The 22,573-nt window shown below is 40.1% G+C and overlaps 2 protein-coding genes across 12 annotated transcripts in view; one reads left to right on the top strand and one right to left on the bottom strand.

Moving 5' to 3' along the window:
• The window catches only part of dclk2a (doublecortin-like kinase 2a), a 45,584-nt gene extending 38,132 nt beyond the window's left edge, over window positions 1-7,452 (top strand). For 2 of the 4 annotated variants that reach the window (XM_047365678.1, XM_047365677.1), the window contains exons 15-17: window positions 1,649-1,729; window positions 1,827-1,940; window positions 6,304-7,452. In XM_047365678.1, coding sequence (XP_047221634.1) covers window positions 1,649-1,729; window positions 1,827-1,940; window positions 6,304-6,936 — 828 coding nt within the window. In that variant the 3' untranslated portion in view covers window positions 6,937-7,452. Of the gene's footprint in view, window positions 1-1,648; window positions 1,730-1,826; window positions 1,941-2,351; window positions 2,470-3,303; window positions 3,317-6,303 lie in introns of all 4 variants that reach the window. The other 2 variants (XR_007038326.1, XM_047365679.1) reach the window with 2 other exon arrangements.
• Window positions 7,453-9,359: 1,907 nt separating this feature from the next.
• lrba (LPS responsive beige-like anchor protein) overlaps window positions 9,360-22,573 on the bottom strand; it is a 255,966-nt gene continuing 242,752 nt past the window's right edge. For 6 of the 8 annotated variants that reach the window (XM_047366561.1, XM_047366565.1, XM_047366564.1 and 3 more), the window contains 4 exons: window positions 20,489-20,590; window positions 17,735-17,931; window positions 11,624-11,775; window positions 9,360-10,583 (listed from right to left, as the gene is read on the bottom strand). In XM_047366561.1, the coding sequence (XP_047222517.1) occupies window positions 10,493-10,583; window positions 11,624-11,775; window positions 17,735-17,931; window positions 20,489-20,590 (542 nt within the window). In that variant the 3' untranslated portion in view covers window positions 9,360-10,492. The remainder of the gene's footprint in view (window positions 10,584-11,623; window positions 11,776-17,734; window positions 17,932-20,488; window positions 20,591-22,573) is intronic. The other 2 variants (XM_047366563.1, XM_047366569.1) reach the window with 1 other exon arrangement.

Raw genomic sequence — 22,573 nt, 5'->3', positions numbered from 1 at the left:
TAATAGGCTGAAACAAAATAAACTTTAAAGCTTCATTGGTTGGGGGGAAAAAAAACCAAGCCCTTCTCCTGGTACTCTTGACCCAAACATTCGGCAGTTGCAGAGAGACTAATGCATGGGACACCACTGCTGACCCTCATCGCAAAGCTAACAGTTAAAAACCCCAAAAAGAAACAAACTAGACAAATTGATATCGTAATATCCAGACTGGAGATCTGCGTGGACCCTGGAAGAATGGACCCGACCTCTTTGTGAATATTTTGAATCTTGGAACTGTTGCAATCTGCAGGGGTGTGTGCTAAGCGGACCAAATCCCCCTGGGTGCTGAACATTAGAAGTGTTCTGGCTAGTTTTCTGTAGGATCTTTGGACCTGGATTTCTTCCTGACAAGGAAGATGGACAGCCTTTCCCTTTGAACCCTTCCGAGTTGCCCCAGGAGAGTAGGTTGTTCTCCCACCACGAACCTTTTAACCTAAATCCTAAATGTAAAGGCAGGAGAACTAACATTTATCTGAGCTCAGATAAGGACACAATTATTTGTTGCTGCAGTCATTCCTCTGCATATCATGACTTACGTAGCCCTCCTACAAACCTAGTTATTGGCCCAATCTACTTACATATCCCTACTCCCATCCTTTACTAGCTGACATTGTTGTTTGTTGGACTATTGTCAAACTGCTTTTTTATTGAAATTTTCCATAAAGTCAAGTTAAAAACTTTTGCACAAGAATATCAGCTTTGATCACCTCAGTTTGTAATGGTCCCATTCTTCAATGAATGACCTGACTAACTGCTACAAGTCTGCTCCTTAAATCTAACACACACACGCCTATACTCTTTAATGAGTACTGTTAACTCATGAAACAAACAGCTTAATAAACCAACTTCTGTTATGGTGGGGATGTCACTGTAAACAGGTGTTGTCATTCACACACAACACAGTAAAGATCTGAAGCTACAGATCTGCCGATGGTGGTCAGAGGGCGCCTGTGAATGGCAGTCTCACTTCTGCCAGTCTGCCCCAGGGCAGCTGTGGCTATATTGTAGCTCACCACTTTCGGTGTGTGAATGTGTGTATGAATGGATGAATGACAGATTATAGTGTAAAGCACTTTGGGGTCTCTCTCTAGGGACTTGATAAAGTGCTATACATGTTCAGGCCATTTACCATTTACAGCAAGCTGCTAGAATTCATCCCATCACGACTTTATACAGACACGAGGACAAGAGGGTGAGTAAACAACCCAATTTTGCAGAGTTTCACTGTAACTAAACACTCTATAAAACAGAAACAGAAGTCTGATTTTCAATTTGTTTTCCTCTTTTGCTGTTAATTGTGATTTATGACAAAATTCACCCATACAGCAAACCAATCTCTGCATTCTGTGCAGAACAGACTAATGCTAAATACGGCTAATGAGCTCAAACTGTGAAAATATGGGGTATCTGCTGATTTTCTGTGCATCTCTATTAATATTTAAAAAATGTACAAAACAAGCAGGAGTTAAACCGAAGTTCTTCACAAATTGCATTTACAGCACATGGTAGGTATGTTGGATGCAGTTAGAAAAATGTCCCCAGTGGTAAATCATTTCTGTAACTCACATTTTTAGATCTGAGCTAAACTGTCGCTATGGTTTCCATCCAGGATCTGATCAGAAAGATGCTGCTGGTGAACGCAGAGGCTCGATATACAGCGAAAGATGTCCTCTCACACCCCTGGGTCACGGTACTCCCAAACAACCATTTGAGCCTTTCTTAATGCATACGAATACAGCCTGAAACAGAGTTTCTGTGACTAAAGGCAGCCTCTCTGCTGCACGCAGGACGATGCAGTGATGGAGAACAACATGAAGACAGAGGTTTCAGGTAAACTGAAGACGCACTTCAACACCGCACCAAAGCAGAACAGCACCACAGCTGGAGTGTCCATCATCATGGTAAGCTGCTGAATGCATTCTCAAACCAAACATGTTGACAATATTGGTAAAGCCGTTTCTACATGTACTAAAAATAAAATCTTCTAACTGTACTTAAGCTTTGGCACAGGTTTTATCAGAGCTGACATGCAGCTGATGAAGGACGGTGAATGTTTGACCCCGATTTCAAAGATTTACTTGGATAACATTTTTTTTCCTCATCATCCAAACAGACCCAAACAACCTCTGCTGCTGTGAACATGTCAGGCAGGAGTTTAGGGATGAAAACATGGAAAAAAATCATCGTTATTCCTCCTTTCTGTCCTGAATGTCCTCCTCTTTCCTCTTATCTGATCATTCTATCAAACTCATGTACACTGAAAATTTGTTTGACATAATTAGACTCATTTTGTTGTGAATCTCATTTGACAGTGAGGTATAAATTCAGGCTGAACCTACAGTTCCTCATCTCCATCCTCCTCCTCTTCCTCCCTCATCCTCACTCACACCTGATCCAGGACTACAGGGGACATCTGGAACTCAAAGCCTGGTACACATTTCACCTCTTCCTGCACTTCCAGCCCCTTTCACGTTCCTCATCCTAACTCCCGCCTTCCTCTGCATTGTCTTTTTACCCATCACCCACTTCTCACCCTCCCTTCCTGTGACATTCTTTGGATCGTGGGTCCACATCTTTGGCAGCTTCAGTAACTTCTGCCACTATTCCACTGATGTGGGACGTGTCCCATTTGTCACTTTGCTCCTTCACTTGCAATTTACACCATTTCTAACACAACCTCCAACAAAGGGCATCTCCGTTTAATCAGCTTACATGAATGGTGTGATTTGTTTCCCTCACTATAATGAGTTAGCAGGCTTAGGTTGTGTGCTTGTTTTAAATTATTGGTATATTGTGGCCACCTTGAGGACAAAAACTGTAACTGCACTGAAGTGGCCTTGTAATACTTGGCACAGATGGATGCAAATTCGCCTTATTACATGGATATTTTCTTTTTTGCACATTTTATAGAAAACTTTTATGCATTTCTTGTAGAAAAAGTTAGTAAAGCCACAAATCATTCATTGGATGTGACTGGCCTTTACTAACAACACTAAACTTCATTAGAAAATCAAGTCAGACCTACTTTGAAACACAGCTTGGCTTTCACCATCATCTAATGTTTTTTGAAAATGTGTTCCTGCTTAGTTTTAGTCAGTTGTTTTGGAATCGAAATGTTAAAGCAGCACTAAGCTGGAACAAATTTCTCCTCTGTCCATCATGCTTGCTTTGTTGTTGTTTTTTTTTTGTTACGCTGTCAGTAAGACTAGTTTCTGTCCCTTTTTGCTTCTTTCTCTTTCCCTGCATTTCATCCCTCTGAATTAGCCTGAAGGCAATGGTACGTAAGAACACCTAACCTCTCCTGTTCTGCGGCTGCGATTCAGTAAAAACAGAATGAACAATGTCATATTTTATTGTTTTAAATCTGTGGAACATTATTTTATGTCATAAAAAATGACACAGCAACTGACTGAATGAAAAGGTAATCAATAATCTCATTTTGCCGTTGCACCCATACAGATTTACTGTTTAATTTTGAGTTGCATATAAATGTTTTAGATCATCAGACAAATTGTAAGTAAATACAAAAAACTGTTCTTAAATGATGAATGAAATTTAGGGGAAAATGCTATCACAACCAACCTGGCTGTATGCGAAACAATTAACTGGGCCCTAAAACTTATAAAGGGCCGCCAAGCCACTCTTCTCTGCAGAATTGTTTTATTTTAATTCAACTGGATTGGATAGGTGCCAGGTTGGATTGAATATATTTTTTTTAAATCAATGAAAACACACGCACGGTGGCGCAGTTGGTAGCACTGTTGCCTTGCAGCAAGAAGGTCCTGGGTTTGATTCCCAGCCTTGGGTCTTTCTGCATGGAGTTTGCATGTTCTCCCCGTGCATGCGTGGGTTCTCACCAGGTACTCTGGCTTCCTCCCACAGTCCAAAGACATGCCTGTTAGGTTAATTGGTAACTCTAAATTTCCCTTAGGTGTATGAATGAGTGTGTGCATGGTTGTTTGTGTGTTGCCCTGTGATGGACTGGCGATCTGTCCAGGGTGTACCCTGCCTCTCGCCCATAGACTGCTGGAGATAGGCACCAGCTCCCCCGCGACCCACTATGGAATAAGCGGTAGAAAATGACTGACTGACTGACAATGAAAACACAAAACATCTATATTTGTTCAGGTTATCTTGTCTATTAAAATTGCTTTGATCTGAAAAGAAAAACTAGAAATCTGTACTAAGAAAAATAAATTTCCATCCAACTATAAATTGCTTTGCAGAATTATTACAATAATAAACTTTATTGTACATTTTGGGATTTTATGTGATAAACCACCACAAAGTAGTGCATAAGTGTGAAGCGGAAATAAAATGAAACATGTTTTGCAAATCTTTTTTTTTTTTTTTTTACAACCAAGCGCATCGTGGCTTGTTGATGACGCATGTGACTGATTCAAGAACTGGCTCGCCCGTTTGCGCGATTCAAAATAAAAAGGGCAGCAAAACGCTGCTGATTTCCAACCCGTACAAACTTGCTGTTGCTTTTCTGACAACCCCCCCACCCCCTTCCATTCATGTGTGCCCTGTGAAAGAGTATTTACTAAAGCAGGCGAAATCATCACTAAAAAGAAAAACTGCCTGAAGCCCAGCACAGTGGAAAAGTTATTTTTAAATCAAATGTGGTCCCTGGTAACAAGCACATTGACATCACAACCCTCTCCCCTTTTGTCCACTTACCCATTTGATCCATTGTATCAAAGACAGATTATGATCATATTCAGAATTCATGTATTGGCATCACAACATCATTCATTTATTTATTCAATTTATATTGAATAAATAAATGAATGAAACGACATGAATTTGCACACCAAATTCATGCCATCACAAACATGTTTGACATTTATGGTCCACTGGATGGCTCAATAAAACAAATGAAGCATCATGGAGCTTCGGCTCATGAGTGGACCAATTGTATGGAAAGCTTCAATGCTTCACCAACCTTCATGTCTACTTTTTGGAGTGCATCTCTAAGGCCTTTTGACTTAATTCCCAAGTCATGCCACAAACTTTGAATTTAAGTCATGACTTTGTGTCATTCTAACACAAACAAGCTGTGATCTAAACTGCACAGTTGTAGCTCTGGTTGTGTTTATGGTTCTGGTGACTGGTTTTCTTCCAGGATTGCCTTGTATTTAGCTGCATTCATCTTCCTCATAACTACAAACTGACAAGCGTTCCTGTTCCTGCTGAAGAAAAGCATTCCCACAGCATAATGCTGCCACCACCACGGGAACAGTTTGTTCAGGGTGATGTGTAGCGTTAGTATTCCAACACACAGTGTTTTGTATGTAGGCCAAAAATGTTCAGTTTTGGTCTCTTCCTACCAGAGCACCTTCTTCCACTTGTTTGCTACGTTTCCTTCACAGCTTTACGCGGCACTTATTGCTTTCTTTTAATAATTTCTCCTCGCCTATAAAGGCTGATTTCGTGGATTGCTACAACTACTAGTTACCGTGTCGTTCAGATTCTCCCACCTGAGCGATGGATTTCTGCTGCTCATCCAGAGTTGCCATGGGCCTTCTGTTTGCTACTATGATCAAGCTGACATGACCTGTCGGTTTAGATGGACGGCAGATGCCTTGGTAGATTTGGAGTTGTGTCGTACTCTTATTATCAGACGATGGATTGAACAAAGCTTTGTGAGATGATATTTTTCTGTAACCTAACCATGCTTTAAACTTCTTCACAACTTTCTCCCAGAACCTGTCTGCTGTGCTTCTTGGTCTCTTAATGTTCTTTAACAAGCCTCTGAAGCCTTCACAGAGAACCTGGATTTATACTGAGATTCAATTACACGCAGGTGGACCCTGTTTACCAATTAGGTGACTTTAAAGGGGTTTGGTTATGCTGTATGTATGTATTTAGGGGGGCTTAACACACATGTATGGTACACTTAAAACAACTTATAAAATAGAGGCATCATTTTCTTACACTTCACAATTGTGCTCTACTATTGGTTGCGTAAGATAAAAAAAAAAAGGCAATAAAGGTTTTGGCTGTAACGGACAAAATATGAAAAGGTTCAAGGTGTAATATTATTGCAAAATGATACCAACTTGTCACATTTTCTGCTATTTGTGTCCATTTCCATTTACTCAATAAAGTTTAGAAATGAAAAGCTAAGAAAGAAAATGTTTGGGGTTAAAACATTTAGGAAATGTCAAGGATTTCTTTCCTGATTTTGAAGTAAACTCACTGACAATATCTGAATCTGTTTACTAGAGGAACTTATGGTTTCTCAATTTGTTTTTGCAGAACACGGCTCTAGATAAGGAGACCCTACAGCTCTATTCTCGTAGCTGTTTGGGACCACAAATGGAGCCAAGCTTACGAGTAGAGAACATCTCATCTGCTCTCCCAAACGAACCAGCTAGACAAGTATCAAGTGATGAAGATCCAAACTCTAGTGAGCCAGTTTGTCCAACCATGACTGCTCCTCCTGAGGAGACTCAGAGGGCAGGATCTGCCGAGTTTGATCAGCCACTTTCTATTCCTGCACATTTGCTTGCCCCCTCTGCTGAAGCTTCTGTTATTTCCTCCCCTCCAGAAAAAGAGACACCTCCTTCATCACTCTTTCTGACTCCTTGCATATATTTAGATCCCTCCTCACCCTCAGCTCTTCATGTTTTCTCTACCACAGTTCCCTCATCAACCGTTTCATGCCCCTCCCTATCATCAGCCAACAATTCTGCCCCAGGCCCTACCTCTCCCACCAAACAACTGTCTCCATTCCCAGTCTCCCCAATACAGCCTTTTGTTTTCTTCCCATCAAAACAAGAGCCCAACTCTCCTTCTTCTGTCCATCCAACCCTGTTCCCCTCTCCTCCTTCCACACCTCCTCCTCCTTCCCGCCTTCTACTAGCTGAAGAACTTCTGGAGCAAATCTGAAATCCCGAGTCCAGATAGGCCAACGCAGCATGTCATGGATTAAGGGGATAAACCATCGAATCGTGTGTTTCTTAGCAGCTGTGAACTGAGCGAGAGACTGTGGTGGCTGCAGGATTCCTGCTCCAACTCATCCAGATGCTTCATGTAAGACTGAGGAGTCTGAATGTACAAAATGTTTATTTATTAAGTTTGTTTGCCTGTTGAAGAAATATTACTGTACCTTATCAGTGAGCATTTCTATGAAGCCCTCTTTGTTTTCCTGTAGCCGGTTTATTTAGTTTAGGAAAAAAGTCATAATGACCTGTTGTTGCTTTAGCAGATATTATGCTGCTTGTTCCCGATAGACGTTCCAGAGTATTGCAACCTCACTTCAAACTTGCTATCAATAGTTCAGCCTTCCTGCTTAATAACAGTTACAATTCAATTGAATTGTTTTCATATAGAATGTGGACAAAGTAACGCTGCAGTTCACTGGTTAATACTGGTTAAGTAGTCAATAAAGAAATCTGCTTTGAATGGCTTCTGATTTTGTGCGTTTTATCAAAAATAAGAGATGCAACGTTCAGGCTTTTACTGATATCTGGGTTTCTTTGAGGTCTGACCTGGTGATTCAAGTTTAGATTTAATCTGAATTTCTTTCTAAGGACAACATATCTAAACTATTAGTGTAAACATGTAACGTACGAAACATCGACCATGAATGGGAAAAGAAATGTGCGAAGGTTCATTGATGGAGGTATTCATTTTGAATCTTGCAGAAAAAAAGGCATCACAAGATCCTCATTTATGTATCAAAGCATACTTCTGGTGGAACGAAATGATTCAAGTCAAAGTTATTACCGTCAGCTTACTAATAATACTCTGCCTTTTTTTAATGGGTAGTAAGTAACATTTTATTTGTATAGCACAGATATAAATCACAAAGTGCTTCACAAAACACATGAAAAAGCAAATATAGACATCACATTAATTAAAAGACTTTAATTAAATAGTATTGTGTGTGTGTTTATAATACAAAACCAGGAAAATCACTACGTTCCCTCTAATGTCAAAGTTTTATGTTCATTAAATTACTACCGCTAAAGGGACAGTTGGATCAAATGTCATTAGCAGAATTTCACAGCGTCCTCTAGTGTTAGGCAACTGGACCTCTTTGCAAATCCACACACCAGTGGATGGAAGTACAGTGGATCCAAAAAAAAAAGTCTACACCACCCTGTTAAAATGGAAGGTTTTTATGATGTAAAACAATATGACCAATATGAATCACTTCTGTAATTTTTCCACATAACCTTTAACAACTCAAAATCTCTCAGGGGGAAACCCAAACAAAAAATGTGGTTGCATTTATGTGGACATCCTTCTATACCTGAAGAGATTAAAATTGATTTTAAATCAGTGGCGGTACACCTATTTACCTTGGTCACGGTGGAGGGATGAACAGTTCCAAATATTAGTCTATGTGGGTGCAAAACCTATAAGTGTGCCCACATTTTTGTTAAATTTTAGGGTAGTTTGTTTTAGTTGCGCAGAATAAAATGTTTTACATCACAAATCTGGCATGTTAACCATGTGAATACTTTTTATATCCACTGTAATGAGTTTTTATTTGTAAATGTAACGGCTAAACGGTCTGGACCTGTATAGCTTTTTTAGAAACACTGACTGCTCAAATGGTTTTTTTGCTCTTCAGGTTACAGTCGCCTGTCCACACAATGTTCACACACCAACATGCAGCCAGCAGCTTGGGGGTCAATACCTTACCGAAAAACAGTTTAGCATGTGGCTGGGGGAAGGAGAAATCTAGTTCAAAACCATCCCACTGATCTGCAGATGGCAGTATAGATCTGAGTAACTAACTCATACACTCGCTCAGATACTGTGTTTGTGATCAGCCAAAGCGTTAAAGGTTTGTTTGTGCCCGTGCGTTTCATCGGTGCATTAGGCGAATGCAGAACATAAAAGAATATCTTGTAGAAAACAAACAAGGCTGCACTGGAGTTGCACTTAATGCAGACAGAACACACATTTCCACAAAACCAATCAACACCAGTCTATCCAACAAATCATTTTTAGTTCTTTGGATTAACTTGACTGATGGTGTTATTTTCTCAGAAAATAATGCTCCATGTTTTGCATCTCACATCTTCAATAATGCATCTTTAACTTTAAGTGTTTAGGCCCTTCATTAAACAAAGCCATTTTAGTGTCTGTTTTTGTACTCAGAAGGGACTTTACTGGATTGTGTGCTGTTAGAAGATCAATAAGCTAAAACCAAAATCAACCTAGTTCTTATTAATAAATCACTGATTTCTTCTTTATTTTGCTGAACTGTGTATTATTGTGTGAGATCACATATTAACCACTAGAGGGTGCTGTGCAGCTCTCGTCAAACCATACGAGAAATAAAACATTCAGGTTAATTCAAGTAATAAAACTCATTTTTAATGTCAGAACTCAACAAAAACACTCCAAATATTTGCAAAAAAAAAAAAAAAAAAAAAAAGTTATACATCATTCCCACATAATCAGAAAGACAAACACAGAAGCACAGAATGTTTCCTTAATCAGATATACTGTAGGTGGGTAACTGTTCAAGAGAAGATTTATCTGAACAGAATTTGGTGCTGGACAACCCTTTGAAATAGTCATTCTGTATATTAATGAAGATGATTAAAAAAAAAACAAATGGAAAAGTCCTTCCTTTCATTGCACATCTCATGCTGACCTTTGTTGCTTTAGAGACCAAACTCAGAGAGGACTTTCAGACTGGCTGAGACATTTAAAGTTTTAGAAAAACAATTTCACTACTTATTCAGTCGTTTAGAGAAGAAATGTGAAAGAAATTATTCTTTAAACTAAAACAGACGTGTTTAGTCGCTGATGCACGGAGGGTTTGGATCTTGGGCATATTAAATTGAAAAATGCTGAACATCAGTCCTGCACATAAACATAATCTCAAAGCAAGCACAGAGGTACGGAGGGCGTAGACGTCTTAAATAAGGAGGGCTTGTATATAGATATCAATATAAATGGGTTTTTCCTCTTAAATCATCTTTCTTCAAGTACATTTTAAAAATTTTTTTATTTGAACATTTCATATCTACTTGCTGTGTTTTCCAAAATAAGAAAAAGCATGTTTAAGTGAAGTATAGCTCCATAATTATTCCCAAACACACACCAACATGAATCACTCGACCCAAAATACATAAATATTTGGAATTTAAAGCCTAACTCCTCACATGTCCCACTTTCCTTTCCTGGAGGAGATGAAAATAGACTCTTACAGCTAAAAATAGATTATTTTGACCCAAACAGTTACAGAACCCCCCCACCTTAAGACTTATAAGAAACGTTTTCTATCTGATCTACAAAATATAGCAATGCCCTTTTTAAAAATAGTGTGTTGCTTTTACTCACGCAAAACCGATTCTTTTTCTCATTTCACTAAGATACATTCAGAGCATGAGGCTGTAGACAGAACAGTGCCTTTAATAAGAGTTCACACCAGGACATCATTACTGCTTCCTCAGCTGGAGCTGCTGCAGTTTTAACCTCAATATCTGGTCTGATACTCATGATGCCACCTGTTGAAGTCGTTGTAGAAGAGGACGATGCTTCCAGACGCCATGCCGGTGATGATGCACCTGAGGAGGAGGGCGGAGACATCAGGAGGTGTTTTCATTGCGAATGTGAAAATAATTGATCTGCATATAGGTTTAGGGATCATTTAGGGATTGACTTGTTTTCATGCTGCATCTTTCAGGGAAATTATTTTTACTCCGCTCTACTTATTCACGAGTAACGGCTGATTTTAAGACAAGCTTTGATGCATGAAGCAGCTAACGGCTTCATCAAGCCGCTCCGTTTCATAAAACAAAAAAAAAACATTTTATTGAACCAGGCTGAGCTTTGACTGCAGCAAACACTGGCATTCTTTCAAAAAGCTTGTGCAATTTCAAAACCTTTCTTTCTGTTTAGAGTAGCCAGTAATCTGTGGCCTGTAACTTCTAATTTTTCTAACTTGCAAGAAAAGTCATTTGGAAACGAATAAAGACAGAGGAAAGGCTGTTTTTAGCTGGTCTGTATAATTTTATGCAATGTCTACGTATAATCTGTCTAAATACCCCATTCTTCAGTGTTGATTTAAGTTATGTTATTCCCAACAGATTAGTGTTTGTGGGCATGAATGAAGGATTGTGTGCTCAAAGTCATCCTGGCTGCCTCGCTGCCTGGATATGTTGGCTTCATGTTGGACGGCATGAACGCAGCATGCTGGGTATTTATGCAATTCAGTTTTTTTATTGGGTCATAAAAGTGGAGGTTTTTTAAAGATGTCTACAGAATTGAATCTTGACTAATTATTGCCTTGTAAGAATTGCTAAATCCAGAGATTTACGACCGAAGCAGCCCCACATCATAATACTTCTTCCTGCTTGTGCAGTATTCAGATAATATCTACTTATTTTAAATTGATCAAAAGTGAGACTGAAATTGTGCTAATTCTTAGAAGGCTGGAGCTGCTATCTACTGTATATACATACACTATACATCTGTAATGTATGCCTCTGAGCAATGAATATTCTTCATTAACCTAAAGCCTTCAGTCTTGCTGTTTTTTTCTCTGTGGCATTACTACCTACGCTGCCGTGAACAAGGCTATGGTTTCTCTGGATGTAAGCCTTACCGTTGATCATGTGACATCGCCATGGAGCGGATCCCTGCGTCACAGCCAGGATAGGCGAAGAGCTGTTTGAGGTCAGAGACCTGCCAGACAGACACAACTCCTCCATCTCCACCTGTCAGCAAATACTGACCATCTCGACTCAGAAGCATGGCCTGCCATAGAGAGATAATCAGATGATTATTCTTCTACACACTGCCTCAGGTATGTTACTGATTTCAATGATTTTTAGGATTTATGTTATTTAGGATAACCAAAATTATTTCTATCCACTAAATCCCAGAACATGGAGAGAATACACCATATTTAGGATTTTTATTACTTTCTTCAAAGTCACAAGTTTTATAAACTAAGATTACAATTTAGAAAAGTCCAGATGATGATGTCACAGCTTTGTAAGCTGCTCATAGGTTTATTCACAACTTCTGAGTTGACTAGAGGCACACATGGGTGTTTTTCAAGACACGCCTCAAACACGTTGCTTTCTTGTGTGACATCAAAGCAAAATTAAAGCAAATAAGCCAAAATAAAAGAGGGAATTGCAGATCTCCACAAGGCTGGTTGATCCTTGGATTCAATTTCCACATGCCTGAAGGGGCCACGCTCATCTTTTTAAAAAGTTATATGCCACTCAGCGAGGAGGAAGCCAATACTCCAAGACCAACATGAAAAAGCCAGGCACACTTTCAAATTCCCTCAGAGACAAAGACACATTTCTGGAGACATGTCCTGTAGTTGGATGAAAGTAAAATTCAAGTGTTTGGGGCATAATGACCATCGTATTCAGGAGAAAAAGGGGGAAACTTAAAAGCCTGAGAACACAAATGGGTCTTCAATGTGGACAGTATCCATAATCACACTGTCAGTTACAAAGTAGTGCCAGGCCAAGAACGTGAATCATGTGGCGTAGCCATCCCAAGCAAGGCAGCCTAACAACCTTGACTCAGCTGCATCTTCTGTCACGAGGAATGGGCCGAAATTCCAGAAAACTATTGTGAGAAGCTTGTGGATGGATACCCAGAACATCTGACCCAAATCATGCAGTTTAAAAGGCAGTTCTATAAAATAAACGTATGTAAACCAGGGATGGGCCATATGGACAAAAACGTTTATCTTAATTTATTATGGTATATATTGCAATTACAATAAGAGTGATGATAAAAAGTATTTGAAAATTGGATGTAGTCTTTTTCAGCAATAGCCTATATGGCTGAGACAGCACATGATTGCTGTCAATGCCCCACAAACACAAGTACTGCTCTGGAAATAAACAGTGAAACAAACCCAAAACAAAATGAACAAAGAACTTAATTATTGAACGTCAGAACACCTGTTACATTAAGTAGCGCAATTTTATCGCTGAACAGCACACAGCAACTGTATTTATCTAAAACCTTGATATATATTGCTGCTCATGAAACGAATAAAGAAAAACTAGTAAAAGTAACAATCCCAACAATACCAAAAGAAACTATTTAATTAATCCTAACAGGCCAAAAACAGAAAAATGTTGTCTGATTGGACGTCAGAGAGCAAAGAAAAGAGTTAAACTGTGTTTCTATACAGTGTATTTAAATGTCAGGCTTTAACTGTAAATACGTCTGATAAAGCATGATCAGAACTTCAGTGATGAGGAGGTAAACGTCACACTTAGAAGTGTTCTGATCCAATGAATAATCCCACATTGTGTACACAGACTCATACACTCAACTAAAGATGTCTCCCAACAGCAGAACTCTGAGATTTACTCTTCTCATCTGCTTTTCTTGCAAACTGCAGCAGCCCAACGGCTCCCTCAGGAATCGGATGAACACAAATCAAGTTGTGCTGGAGACTATTAAGGGCACGGTACATAGTGGAAGCTGAAACTCAAACAGTCAGTAGCATCAATCAGCGAGTAACCGTAGCTGATGAAATGATGAGGCAGAATGTGCGTTCTGAAAGCAACAGACGACACTAAGAGCTTTTGTCGTTTGCGGTTTTATGACGAAGTTAGGACTTCTTTCAGCTGCGGATGCTTTTTTGTGCAGTGATTCAGCACTTCAGTCATCAGCGGCATGTGTGTTGAATTAGGCTCGAGTTTAATGGGGGAAAAAAGGAAACTTTAAGCTGGAAAGAGTCAGTTTCAGGAAGTTGATTTGGTATGAAAACAAAAACAAGCCCTCAGCCAGGGTGAAAAAGTCGGAAATGATTTGTATAAAAAAACACTTGTACATCTTTGTTTTTTAAGTTTTAGAGTGACGAGCAGCAATAATAAATCTAACCTGTAGGTGGCCTGGAACAGCAAATAACTGAATGAAGAGGCCCTATCAAGATTTAACAGCATAGAACAACTTTATTTCACTCCGTCAAACACCTAAAATACATCTCAACATGTGTGAAAACAGATGACACCGAAGCAAAGAAATCCCTGCTTTGTACCAGATGATAAAGAAACTAACTTTGTAGCAGCACATAATCAGGCAACAGCATGTCCAGCCCTTTGATTTTGTTTTAATAAGTGAGTCCAAGGTTTAGTTTTCCTTTGATGAATTTTCAAAAGTCTGACATTTTGATCTGCCACTGCTCACTTATTTTGGAAATTGTGTAGAAAAAGGTAAATCCAGCCAATTTGTTCAGCAGAACCCAGTTTTAAAGTACTGAGTTTGTCATTTTGGCTTTTTTATTTATTTATTTATTTTTTTTTTCACAGCGAAATGTACAAATTTTATTTGCATTTTTATGATAGATTTGATTTTGAAGCCTAATCTCTTTATGTTGTACCAGCGTAACTAATGTTAGGGGCTGGCTTTACTAGCATACAGTATAGGTCAGATGTTTACATACACTAATAATGAATATGAAGTTCTTCGATTTTGTCCGTTTTTTTTTTTGTGAGGAATAGTTCAACAACATAGGACTAAAAATATTAAAAATAAAAAAATGGATGCACATTTTTTTATTTAATGTGGGTTTAAATACATCTCCAATTATATTTAGTTAAGCTGCACAATGAATATTCTCTTATTTCTGGTCAAATTTTGCCTTTATATTTGACTCTTTTTAGCAGCCTTGGTGGGTTTTATTTAATTTGGTCAGTATCGCCCCCACTTTCTAAGGATAGTACATATTATTTTTAAAAGGGCTGAGGTAGTGGCCAGCCCAGCTACTAATGTTACCCAACATCTAGCTGTTTAAGGAATAGTTAAACATTCATACTAAAGTAAAAAAAAAAAAAATGTAATTATTCCTCCTCATACCAACCCAGAGCATGATGCTGCCACCACCATGCTAGATGGTTCTTAGGAAATGTTTGCAAATTTTAGCAGAGCTTGAGAGGGATGGTGTTTCAGCAGCAGATTCTTTTTTCTTTAGCACCCTCTCAGTCTAGGGCAATGTAAAACTGGCTTTGCTGTGAACTCTGACACTGGTGTTCCAGTAGTTTCCGGTTCATCATAACTTGAGCTTTGGAACGTCTCAGGTTATACTTGAAAATCCTAACCAATTTCCTTCCATCTCAAGAGTGAAAAGTTCGGGTCAACTGGTTGAAACACAACTGTGTGTTCCAACAGGATTAATGGCACCAAAATGATCAAAACTGGTTTTGGAATTAATAAAGCAGGCTAAGGTTAAGATGGAATAGAGTTCATGAGCCATGAACTCAGCTCTATGCAAAATCTGAAGACTAGTTTTAAAATTAGGGTCTATGATTGGAAACAAACCACTTTAAATTATCTCTACCAGTTTTGACAACAAAGATGGTTAAATATACAGGGATTGGACAATGAAACTGAAACACCTGGTTTTAGACCACAATAATTTATTAGTATGGTGTAGGGCCTCCTTTTGCGTCCAATACAGCGTCAATTCGTCTTGGGAATGACATATACAAGTCCTGCACAGTGGTCAGAGGGATTTTAAGCCATTCTTCTTGCAGGATAGTGGCCAGGTCACGACGTGATACTGGTGGAGGAAAACGTTTCCTGACTTGCTCCTCCAAAACACCCCAAAGTGGCTCAATAATATTTAGATCTGGTGACTGTGCAGGCCATGGGAGATGTTCAACTTCACTTTCATGTTCATCAAACCAATCTTTCACCAGTCTTGCTGTGTGTATTGGTGCATTGTCATCCTGATACACGGCACCGCCTTCATGATACAATGTTTGAACCATTGGATGCACATGGTCCTCAAGAATGGTTCGGTAGTCCTTGGCAGTGACGCACCCATCTAGCACAAGTATTGGGCCAAGGGAATGCCATGATATGGCAGCCCAAACCATCACTGATCCACCCTCATGCTTCACTCTGGGCATGCAACAGTCTGGGTGGTACGCTTCTTTGGGGCTTTTCCACACCGTAACTCTCCCGGATGTGGGGAACTGTATGCATTTTTGGTAATTTCCCTTTGCTTTATTACTCAGCTTTGGATGTTGGTGAATTTAGCAAAGCAAAACGATGTAAATAGTCTGTTTAAGAAGGGCAAGAAAGGTCTCGTTCTCTTAAGATCTTCATTTAATAAAATATTTGTATTAAGTTGTAATAATTGTAACTTCTTTAACAAGACTATTACCGTTGTTTGTGTCTTTGTAAAGTCTGCATACCAACTGCAGAGTTAATCGATAAACATTAAAAACAAACAGAGCAGTAAGTAGCAGCCTAATGTACTGTTATGCATTCTGTTGTGGAGTTTATGACCTCAGTGCAGCACAGCAGGAAGCAGGAGAGCTGGCAGACATGTCAGCAGAGCCAGGTAGGAGGCTGCAGACAGACATTATAAATCAGTCCTTTGCCACTGGGCGGCCAAACAAGATGGCCGATGGCTCTGTAGGGGCCAAGATGGCTGACTCGGATCAGATGACTAAAAAAATGAGCCCTGTAGCAACATGTGCAGCCTTCATACCCATATTTCAGAGATCAGGGGGTTGATTCAGGGCTGGAGAAGGTAAAACCTTTAATTTATGGTGCTCTTACTCTTCCTGTTACACTGACAGAGGCGGTTAAAAAAACGGCAGGGATTGTTACACTGCTTGAGTTTGCTATAACTTAAAAGAATGTAATCTATTCAGCATGGCCTCCATCACCCAAATCTGCTATTAGAGCAGGATGCCGACTGTTGGGCTGTCATCCTGCCTCTGACTCCAGACCTCAATAAAGTCACAGTGCATTCATTTTTACTCTCCGTTTCTAAGTGCGTACTGCAGGCCAGGACAAACAGTTATTTATCCTGGAGTCATACTGTGCCGAGGCTCAGAGAGCAAAGAAGATTGATTCTGGTATGTACATGAGTGCACTAACTACTGCTGGTTCGGGAGGGTGGAGCTAAGACTCACACAGACCGAATTCAAGATGTAAGGATTTTCCTAATGCCATCTGACGTGGAGGGAATTTACAACAGCCGAGGAGCGTCGTCAAGACCGGCTGCAGCCCACATTGTTCCCCAACCTCATCTGTGCAGGAAAGTGTGGGAAAACTACAAAGCAAATCTAAAAACATCATTAGTGTCTTTTAAACACACAGAGGAAAAATAGGAAAGCTCGAAACTAAACACTTGCTACTTTCACAGAGCTAGTAATGCGCTCAATCAGTGTTTCCGTGTATTTGTGGCTTTGCAGGAGTGGGCTGCTTGGCAGGTTAGGAGCTCGGGCACAAGAGGTTTCTTAATAGGAAACAGGCGTGCAGCTGCCTGTCAGAGCTAGCTTACATTTCCCAGGCCAAACCGGAAACAAAAGGGCCTGGAAACCAAAGGCGGTAGCTGCTATCTTGTGTCACTCTAGCCACCAGGGAGGAAATGTGGGCAGTGGGGAATGTGTCATCCTGCGCTCGAGGGTAGTTAATGGTGTTGGAGTCCAGGACTGACCACTGCTCTGAAATGTTTTCCACTACTGTCGCAATTTGACCTGACAACAGAGCCGTGGATCAAAAGGGCCATTTCCTCTGCTGGATGTAGTTGAACAGGCAGAGAGAGATGTGAAGTCTTAGTTTGTCCTGAGGCATTCTGACCTTCACCTCGCTCACATCTCAGATCCAAATCGAGCCTTTAATCAGCAGGGCTTTCTGCCCAGATGTGGTGCAGACGTACATACGTTACTGCGTTCTCAAGTGTAAACTAGAGCAGGACTGGGAATATCCTCACCTTGATGCTGTCTTCCACTTGCATGTGTCTGAGCAGTTTACCATTAACGCTGAACAGACAAAACTGTCCCTTGTCGTAATAAATCATGCAGTGGCCCTCAGTAGAGGACTGGATGAGTCGGGGCCGCAGGCAGTTCTCAGTAGCCTCGAGGGTCCGAAGCAGATCTCCATTCATTGAATGGATCAGACAAGGACCCTCTACAAACACAGAAGATAGAAAGGTTACATCAGGAGGTTTCATATATGGTACTGATTTATACATTCAGGTTTGATTTGTCATTTAAACATTTTTGAGGAAAGAAAAAATTATGTGTGCATTATTTGAAAAAAAAAAAAAAAAAAACGTCTGGCTCATTTCTTTGAAACAGTATCATGACTAATGCCTTTTTCAGCCTACAATAGCAAACAGAGATGAGACACTTGGAACCATATGCTTTGGTCAGATGAGAGAAAAATTGGCCTTTTCAATAACAAATACCCTAGAGGATGAATGTGGAAAGGCACCTCAGGCACACTGTGGAGAACCTGTGATGCCATTGGCCTGTTTTTCCTCCAAAGGGCCTGGGAATCTTGTTAGAGGGGATGGCATCATGAACTCCTTGGAGTACCAGGACATTTAAGGTTAAAAAATCTTGTGCACCAAAAATCTTTATTCTTTTGGTTGTTCAGCAGGATGATGATCAAAAACATTCAAATCACTTCAAGACACAACCTTCTTCTATGGTCACCACCTCAGACCTAAATCCTACAGAAAAGCTGCGGGGTAAGCTGATGGAAGAGAGCATATGGGACCCAAAACTCTGGACAACGTGGAGAGATTCTGCAAAAATATGGTCAAAAATCCCTTTGTTGGCTTGTTCCAATTTTTTAAATACAACAGAAGTGCTGTTCTATTGGCAAAAGGGGGATGCATAGTAGGGTGACAATACATGTAGTTCAAATTATGAAATTTAAGATTGGACCTTTGAAAATGTTCAAGGGCAACATTTTGTTACTGAAAAAAAAAAAAAATACAAATTTATCTCAAGGTTTTTTGCAGAAAGCCAATAAATGTGAAAGGTGTATGGTGACTATATAATATCCATAAAACAGTTCAAAGATCCTACCTTCCTATTCAAAAAATGCATAAATTGATGCTTGCTTAAAAACACACATGCTTATCAAACATTTCACATCACCTTTAAAATACATGATTTGCAAAAAGGTGAATTTCTAGCAGTCAAAGACAGACTGGATCTCCATCAACCCATTGAGACTGATGAAGCACTTTCATGCTTTTTACGTCTCAGGCCTGATGCAACAAGAACATCACATTATTCTTCAAAACACACACACAAAGTCTTTAATAGTGTCACTTACAATAATCACTCAAATTTGTTTTAATTGATTCAGAAGTAAAACGTCTTTCAGAAAACTGTTTTAAAAAGAACTTGAGGTCTCAATTTTACGGCAGAACTGAAATGAAACTGACTTTACATTGAGAGTTTCAGTAGTTTCTCTCTCAGTCCTAAAGGCAAAAAGCAATAAGTGTTTGAATAAAACATGATGATGCCAACCAGATCAAGTCTTTTTCAGGAGAGGCATTAATTTACCATTAATTTTAAGTAATCTCAAAAACACACCTTGCAGCATTGCTCCACTTTCAAAGGAAGCCATAGGTTAAACTGTTTCAAACAGGGAGTTAAAATACTTGGAGGGTCAGAGAAACAAAAAACAGAAAAAGAAAGAAAATCCAAAAGAGACTCAAAATGTTGAGAAACTAAAATCTGAAACTGAAATTTTTGATGGGGGATATTGGGCAGTTTTCTCAGCTGCTGATCTCTTGTTAAAAAAAAAAAAAAATAATAAAAACATTTTGCATCAACATAATCAAATAAAGCCTCAATTGGCTGCGAATTATTAGTTAGTCTTTATACAGGATACCTGTAGGTTGTATTTCTAGGTGCAGCCAAGGGCCGGAGGGGGTCTGGTTTGGGGACCAGTGGATTTCGTCTCTACTTTTTGCAGATGGTCCTCTAGACAAGACATCCCCCAAGTCCGAGGCCATGGTTCTCGACCGGAAAAGGGTGGCTTGCCCTCTTCAGGCTGGAGGGGAGTTCCTGCCTCAAGTGGAGGAGTTCAAGTTGTTTACGAGTGTGGCGAGAATGGAGCGGAAATTGACAGATCGATTGGTGCAGTTGCAGCAGCAATGGGGGCTCTGTGTCAGTCCGTTGTGGTGAAGAGAGAGCTGAGCCGAAAAGCGAAGCTCTCGATTTACCTGTCGGTCTACATCCCTACCCTCACCTATGGGCATGAACTTTGTGTCATGACCGAAAGAATGACATCCCGGATACAAGGGCCTGAAATGAGCTTCCTCTGCAGGGGGACCGGGCACTCCCTTAGAGATAGGGTGAGGAGCTCAGCCATTCGGGAGGAATCAGTTGTGGTGGCTCGGGCATCGGGAATTGGATGCCTCCTGGATGCCTTCCTCGGGAGGTGTTCCAGGCACATCCCACCGGGAGGAGGCCCAGGGGACAGCCCTGGAGGGGTCCCTCCAGGGTGTCCTGGGAACGCCTTAGGCTCCTCCTGGAGGAGCTGGAGGAGGTGTCTGGTGAGAGGGAACTCTGGGCGTCTCTACTGAATCTGCTGCCCCATCGACCCGATCCCGGATGAAGTGGAAGACGACGAGTACAAGTAGGTTGTATTTATAAGACCACAGATTGTGCCTCATCCTAAAATGGCCAAACTGAACATGGATTTGAAGAAACTGTCTCACCTTTGCAGCCACTGATGACGAGACCCAACTCGGCACACACGCTGACACAGGTCACCTCGCAGTCATGGCCAGTCAGGATGGCCCTAGGTGTGGTAAACTCTGCTGAAAAAACAGAAACCTTTTGTTTTAAATCACATGTGGTACCAACGTACAGTCACTAGGAGGAGCAAAAGGTTTGAACTAATTCTCATGAATTGTTTGGGCTAAATACAGCAGTCATCAGATAAGTTTGAGTGAAAGCTTCATACATACATACATATTTCTTCCATTTCATGTTAATCCTTATGTGTTGCATCTTTAAGATTTTAATCCATTTTGCTTCACATGCAGATATTTCCCGCACTCAGCCCCCAACTCTGTTAGAAACCTTCTCCCCATGACGGCCTTTACTGGATCCAGATGTTTCTGCATCAGGCAGGCAGAACAACAAAAAGCCAGGGCGACCCAGACTAAAGTCATGAAATCTGTGTAATTTTGTTTTGGTTCGAGCTTTCAGGGCGAATGACAACACAAAATCATCTGTAATCCCTCCATCTGGTGACGCTGCATAGATGCATTTACGGTAGATTACGTTTTGTTATAGAACATGTGACTGTAAACTAAAATTAATTACTGTTATTTAGACATTTGGTGAAAGTGTCAAATTTGGTCAAAGTGTCAAAGCTCTGAATTGGATGTAACAGAGGAAATTGTAAAGGTCACCAGTGTGAGTCTGTGTGCAGAACAAGTTGAAGTTCAGTTCTGGTTCACAACTCAGGACGGGGGTCTCTAACCCCGTCCTTACCTGCTGGAGGTCAATTCAGCTCCAAAACCTAAACAATGGCCCTTTCACTCGCGTGGCCAAATAAACAGATTTGCACCGTTTTTGATTTCGTCACTTAAAGAAAATGATGCTCGGTTTACAAAATATTTAAAAAATTTAAAACTGAAAAGTGGAGTCAATCATTTATAGAACTACCTTTCGCTCCACTTCCAGCTGCAAGTTATTTAGGGTAATCTTTTTTATTTTATTTTTTTACAGAAACTGAATTTTGCATGTTGTCCTTTGGAAAATAGCTCAATCTCAGTCAGGCTGGATGGGAAGCATCTGAACAGAGGTTTTCTGGTAGCACAACAGATTATTGGTTTTGTTATCTGGATTTTGTCTGGACCATTCTAACACATGATTATACCTTGATCTAAACCATTCCTTCAGAGCTTTGGAGGAATGTTCACAATCGTTGAGGTGCTAAAAGGTGAACCTCCACCTTAGTATTGAGACTTTAGCAACCTCTAATGACCTGTATTTAGGGCCATCCATTTGATCATAAACACTTATTCGTTCCCAGGTCACTGCTGAAGAAAAGGATCAAGCATGATGCTCCCGCTAGCACCATGTATCACTATGGGGATAGTGTATTCAGGGTGATGTGCAGTGTTTGTTTTCTGACATGTAGATCAAGGTAAGGTAAGTTTATTTGTACAGCACATCTCAGCAACAAGACAACTCAAAATGCTTTACATGAATAAAACATAAGAAAAAGAAGAAATTTAAAAGAGGATCAAATATGACCAAAGTTCCTTCTTCCACATATATTGTACATGGTGGTGGTAAACAGGACTTATTGGCTTTGCCTCCACAAATGGCTCACTTCCTGCCCTTTTCTCCAAGGGCAGAGTACATGTATAATAGCTGCCTTGTCAACAGATTTTACTAGCTGAGCAACAGATCCCTGCAGCTCCTCTAAAGTTACCATCAACTTCTTGGCCGCTGCTCTGATTAATGTTCACCTTGCCCAGTCTGTCAGTATGGGTGGAGGGTCATGTCTTGCTAGGTTTGCAGTCTTTGCAAACTTTGTATTTTTAAGATGATAGATTGAACAGAGCTCTGTGAGATGTTCAAGGCTTGGAAGAATGTTTAATAACCTTATGTGCTTTAAACATCTCTACAACTTTACCCTCATCCTTCACTGTGTTCCTTGGTCTTTGTAAAACTGTTTGTCCACTAATGTTCACTAACAACCCACTGGGGGCTTCACAGAACAGCTGGATTTATATAGAGATTAAATTTGACACAGATGGACTATTTATTAAATAGGTAAATTC

Source organism: Girardinichthys multiradiatus, chromosome 5 (assembly GCF_021462225.1).
Source record: "Girardinichthys multiradiatus isolate DD_20200921_A chromosome 5, DD_fGirMul_XY1, whole genome shotgun sequence".
Taxonomy (NCBI): Eukaryota; Metazoa; Chordata; class Actinopteri; order Cyprinodontiformes; family Goodeidae; genus Girardinichthys; species Girardinichthys multiradiatus.
The sequence above is the reverse complement of the archived record's forward strand: the minus strand, read 5'-3'. Positions and strand labels throughout refer to the sequence as shown.